General features: G+C 47.9%; 1 protein-coding gene across 1 annotated transcript; it reads right to left on the bottom strand.

The window, feature by feature from the left end:
* Nucleotides 1-452: 452 nt before the first annotated feature.
* ATP5F1D (ATP synthase F1 subunit delta) lies at nt 453-4,561 on the bottom strand. The gene is made up of 5 exons (XM_020780935.3): nt 4,370-4,561; nt 3,424-3,577; nt 2,381-2,469; nt 1,306-1,433; nt 453-589 (listed from the first exon to the last, which is right to left on the bottom strand). The coding sequence occupies exons 1-4, from the start codon at nt 4,508-4,510 to the stop codon at nt 1,311-1,313; spliced, it is 507 nt and encodes a 168-aa protein (XP_020636594.1). The 5' UTR covers nt 4,511-4,561; the 3' UTR covers nt 453-589; nt 1,306-1,310.
* Between the last annotated feature and the right edge of the window lie 1,233 nt (nt 4,562-5,794).

Below are 5,794 nucleotides of genomic sequence, written 5' to 3'. Positions count from 1 at the left end.
GGTTCAGGTTTAACCTGAATGATTTTTCCTCTAACCTTGAATCCACTCAAGGATATCTTAAGGATATATTTCCACCCGCTGGTTCTACTCTGCTGTCCCAGGCAACGAAGAACATAGGGTTTAGGTCTCTGGCTGCGAAGCCAGAGGTTGGGAGTTTGAATCCCCCGCTGGGCCTCATTAAGAGGGGCTAGACTGGATGAGCCACAGGGTCCCTTCCAGCTCTGCTGATTAGATCACTTTTCCTGTGGGACCTCCGTCTGATCCCTCGCCTTGACCCCATGGTGTGTGCACAAGGACCTCTGAACACCAGCTGCTGCCGTGTTCAGACATAAGGGTTTCATTTTCTGAATGTGAAGCCTGTCTGCTGTGTTTTACCCACACCTTAAGCGGACGAGAAGAATCCAGCTGAAGAACAAGACCACGAGAACCTGCTCAGGGAATAGAAGAAACCGTTTTGCCTATAATTCCTCTTTTTAATAGGTAATGGCGGCTTGGGTTTGCCCACACCAACTGTACAGACCAAGGAAGCAGGAGGAGGAAAAATCCACAGCAGGGGCTGCTCTTTCCTCGTAGCCTGGGATGCAGTTTCCTGTAACACCAAAAGAGAAGACAAGGATGAGAGGCTAACCAGGAGGGGGAGATGAACAGCTTTGCTAGGGCTGGCTGTGCCCTTGAAGAAATTCCATGAGATGATCTGTCCGACAGCGTCACCTAGCGGCCAGAACTTATTCCCAAGCAGCCTGGAAATGCACGCCTGCCTCACGGGGCACATTCTCTGGTTGATCTTATCCAGAAGCCCAAGGCCCAGGGAAGAGACCAGCAAATAGTTATGTTGGGGGGCCCTTTGCAGAGACACAAGACAGAAGCTTCATAAGAGCCCTTACAAGCCTGCAACTTTTTCCACAGTGAATCGCACCCTAGGCAACTCAGGGGTTCAGGTTGTGGAGCCTGAGGTTGGGCGTTCAAATCCCCCACTGGGCCTCCTTGACAAAAAAGTGGCGATAGCGGTGGTGGGACAGTTGTTTAGCGCAGTGGTTCTTAACCTTTGTTACTCGGATGTTTTTGAACTGCAACTCCCAGAAACCCCAGCCAGCACAGTTGGTGGTGAAGGCTTCTGGGAGTTGCAGTCCAAAACTCCTGAGTAACCCAAGGTTAAGAACCAGTGGTTTAGCGAACGGAGGGAGCGGGGAATGGATTAGCCGTCAACATAAAAATGCTGAGATGATGTCTCTGTTAACATAAGATGTTTTGTGGCCAGAGAGACAGAGCAGAAATGTGTTTTAGGGTTAACAAAGAGGGACTCACTGTTTTCACTCTAAAGCTTTCACAATGGCTTCGTTGGCTTCCACACAGATCTGGGCTTCCGCCTTTGCTGCTTCATCGGCGGCTGAAGCCACGGCCGACTGGGCTTTTTCCAGGTTGGCTTTGGCTGTCTGCGAACAGCAAAAAAAGCTTCGATGTCAATGGAAGTGTCAATTTCCCTTTGATCGCTCGCACTCACGAGCCATCACAAGGGAAACGAAATGCAAAACCCCAATACTTTATAATACAAAGTAAACAATATTAGGAACGGTCAATTAAAAAAATGATACAGACAGCAAAACTGGCCACCTGGTCCTTAACAAGACATCTCACAATCCTGGTTTTCATCTCTGTTGGAAATGAGAAGCAGCATGCAAAACAATGCTATTCTTACATCCCGCACTGGGCTACTCTGAGGAAGGACGGGGCAGAAATTCAATAAATAGAATGGTTAAGGGTGTTAACAAACAAGCAGCTTTCTTTCATGTGGACTTCATAAGAACCAGCAATAACCAAGGGTTTCAATTTTCTTTATGACCAAAAATGTAATTTTCCAATGGATTAGCTAATTACACTCTCTTTGTAACAGTTGGGTAAGTAACTTGATTGTCTAGGAGAGGTTTTAAAATGGCTTGCATTCTGTTCCTAAATTAATTTTTATTTATTTGAAATAGTTTTACCCCGTCTTTCTGCTTAAGAAGGACTTCCAGGTGGCGTACAAATAGTTTAAACAGAAGCGGAAAAATGCTGGCATACATTCCTCTCTTTGAGCTGATCCGCGTTTACTGTGTTTGTTACGCCGCTTATGTCTGCAAGCCCATCCTGGGGTTTAAGGCAAAAAGCCCTGGGGGTGGGGGGGGGGGAAGCTGTTTCCAGAGAAGGAAGAACCTTAGAATCATGAAGTTGGAAGGGGGTCTCGAAGGCCATCCAGTCCAGTCCCTTTGCTCAAGGCAGGAATCCAAGAATTCAAAAATGGAAAGATGAAAGCTATTCTTAATTTTTTCCCCCTTGAGGGTTTTGCAACCTGGTATTTTTGGATATTGAATCAGGGGGTGGGTGAGCATCCGCGAGCACTAACCGCGAGATCCAGCTGATCTAAGTGCGCCACTTCCTCAGCCAAGAGCTGGACCGATGAGTCTGCGTTCACTGTGATGGAACCGCTGCTCACTGCAAATGGGAAAGAAACCGTCAGCCGAGGAGAACTCCACGTGCCTTCTGCATCCCAACCCAAATCTCTCGGCCCTCAGTGTTTATTCAGTTAAATCACTGTGATTCAAGCGTAGCCCTGTAGATATTTTTAAGGGCAGGCACTGGCATAGCTGACGAAGAGGGAGGTGGAGGGGCGCTAAATTCCAGCAACACGGGGGCAGCTGTGCATCGGTCTGCCCTTGGTTTAAACATTTAGCACAATGGCTCTGCTCAGTAACTGAACTTCCAGGGCTGACGGGCTGTACAAGGTTGAAATAATGCACCAGATTACAAAGTAAAAACCACCTGCAAAAAACAAGCGGTGCTAAGATCTCGCGGGCTGGGTGGATCGCTCAGGGAGTTCGATCTCTGGCTGCAGAGCCAGAGGTTGGGAGTTCTAGGTCACCCTAATGCAGATCCTAGAACAGGTGGCCTGGGTGGCTTTTGGGGAAGAAAGACTGAGAAAAGTTGCCTATGTCAGAAATGATCTGAGGGCACGCAAATGTTAGGGTGATGCCATGCACGCCACTTTTGAATTCGCTGGAGAAAAGGCAGAATGCAGGCGTCCCAAGGCTAATAAATCAGTCCTTTGAGATTAGTTTGCAGCTTTATGGACACCCACAACCGAGGGTCCACTGGCAAGCAAACGTTTGCTCTGGGCTAGTAACAAGGATTTGTGTTGCCTAGTAGACAATTTGCTTCCAAGCCTAGAAATGCCGTTGTTATGTGCAGCCCTCCACCTTTCCCAACATTATGGTCTTTTTTTTCCAGCCAATCCTGCCTTCTCACAAGGAGCCCAAAGTAGGAGAGCCTCGTTTTCAACTTTTGCCTCCAGAGAGCGTTCAGGCTGAATTGGCTTCGGGACACATACATACTAATGCTACAGAATGGGTGCCGGGTGAATTTCCAAAGCACTCCCAACGCCAACCTTACCAAAATATTTGGAGGATGAGCCGTCCTCGGCAAAAACGGTCACAACTCCGGGTTTCAGGACCTGCAGAGTAGGGACGTGAGCCGCCAAGATGCCGAAGGACCCGCTCAGGGTCGGGACGTCTACCTGCTTCACGGTGGCTGCGTTGTAGAAAACCTGTCAAAGAGAATTAGAAAGCCAGATGATGACGATGATGATGATTCACAATCCACTGAATGTGGGCTGGACCAGGGACACTATTATATTATTATTATATGAAAATTTATATACTCTCCCCACACCCCATGCATTCGCTTAAAACATTTATAGGCCACCTCATTGGGAGGAGGGAAGGGGGAGTCTGTGGAACCGCCGGAGATAGGAAAAAAGGTTATATCAGAGGATCTCAGACAGGGTGACAGAGCCACCTAAAACTATGCAAAACCCACATTTCCCCAAAATAGATCAAAATGTTCCCAGTTCTTGGGGTGTGGGTGGGATTTGAACCCAGCTCCGTTCTTTATAATGCTTCCCCTTGCCCCAAAGCCACAAGGGATTCCCTTTTCTCCCCTTTCATGTCTCTAGAGGTTCCAGAGACGCTCCCCAAAAGCTAATATTTCCCTTGAGCCACGTCCACCCTTTATAATGGCTAGGTACATATAATATCTGCAGATTCACTTATCCGCAGCCTGAAAATATTAACAATATTGAAAAAAACTCCAAAATATCTATTTCTAACAACGACGTTACCAGAAGTGGCCAATTAAAGGACACCAGACACCATATTGCGGATCGCATTGGCTAGTAGAACAGCGTTCGCTACAACACGCGGTTTCCACTATCCGCGGGGTTTTTGGAACCGACCCCCCCCCCCCGTGGCTATTGGAAAGGAGGAGGTTTCCCTGATCCCCCGCCCTCCAGGGAAGTTACTTTCCCCCCCTCCCGGTTCTGCGGTTGCAATGGCAATACCTCGGAGGGCGAAGCGAAGGTGAAGGACATCTGGGCCGGTCCGGACGAAGCAGCCGCGGGAGCCGCCTCCGCATAATGCCGGGCCGGGCCTCGGGTGGCCCGGGCGAAGGAGCGGGCGAGGAAGCGGCTGGCGGGCAGCATGGCGGAAGCCCAAGGACGGAGGAAAGGGGAAGAAAAGCCCCGGAAAAGGCCCGGACTACGAATCCCAGCAAGCCCCGCGAAGGGGGTGGAAAGTAGCCGCCGCGGGGCATGACGGGAACGGGGAGGAGGCGGAGCAAGGACGCCTTTCCTTCCAAGCGGTCGCCGCCATTTTGGAGGCGAGGCCAAGGTTTCCCCAGAAGGCACCGCGCGAGGGGGGGGGGGAGAGGTGGAGACTAATCACGGGCCGCCAGGCATCTTGCGTCACGACGCCGGACTACATTTCCCGACAGGCCTCGGAGGAGGAGAAGACGCCGCTCCTAGGCCGCCATATTTCCCTCCCCCCCCATGATGCCCTGCACGACCCAGCCACTTTCTATGTAGGCTGAGATGCACGTAAACGATTTGTTTAATTCTTTATCATTAACATGGCTATAATTGCAGCTGTGATACATTTATGTTTAATAAACGTACTTATTCATTTATTTATTATTATTATTAATAATTTTATTATTAATTTTATTTATATCCCGCCTATCTAGTCAATTAAGACCACTCTAGGCGGCTTACAACAAAATATAACAATATAATTAAAAACAATTTTATATAAGGGGAAAAACTTTGGACAATATAATTTCCATTTATATTATCGACCCATCACTGGAACGATATAAGCTTGTAGTTAATTTATTTTCATTCATTCATTCGTTTGTTTTCTATTTATATATTGCACCCACATATATTTAAAAAGCATATAGTACAGTACTCTTAATAGTCTCTGGGTTTATCATCATTGCCTCCTTCGACAGGCCTCGTGGGCAGGGTTTCTGGCAGGCGAAGCCCAAGAGAAGAAAAATAAAATGTTAGCTTTAATCGTGCCTTTTAATTGGTGTGAACTGCCTTTTTATAGTCCCTGTGCTTCACTTTAAATATTGCCTTTTACTTGATGTAAACCATGGTGTACTCATTGGTTCCAACCGTTAAATATTGCGTTGTGAATTTTTCGGGCTCTTTGGCCGTGTTCTGAATATTGCCTTTAAATGCTGTAAGCCGCCTTGGGTTCTTTTCAAAGAGAAAGACAGGGTAAATTTTAAAAAATAAATAAATAAAATAAATCTGTCAAGCGAAGGATGGAGACGTTTAAGGGACAGCAGGAAAACAAACAAACAAAAAAATGAGGGAGGGGTCTTCAATTCCTCCACGGAGGTAACGCTCTGGGCTTCGCCACCTCTATGGTTTTACTTCCCCAGCGCCTCCGCTTTCCATGACCGCTCAAGCCGCCGTTCC

This window comes from Pogona vitticeps, chromosome 7 (genome assembly GCF_051106095.1).
Source record: "Pogona vitticeps strain Pit_001003342236 chromosome 7, PviZW2.1, whole genome shotgun sequence".
NCBI classification, from domain to species: domain Eukaryota; kingdom Metazoa; phylum Chordata; class Lepidosauria; order Squamata; family Agamidae; genus Pogona; species Pogona vitticeps.
Note: the sequence above shows the minus strand (reverse complement) of the source record. Positions and strands in the feature narration are given on the sequence as shown.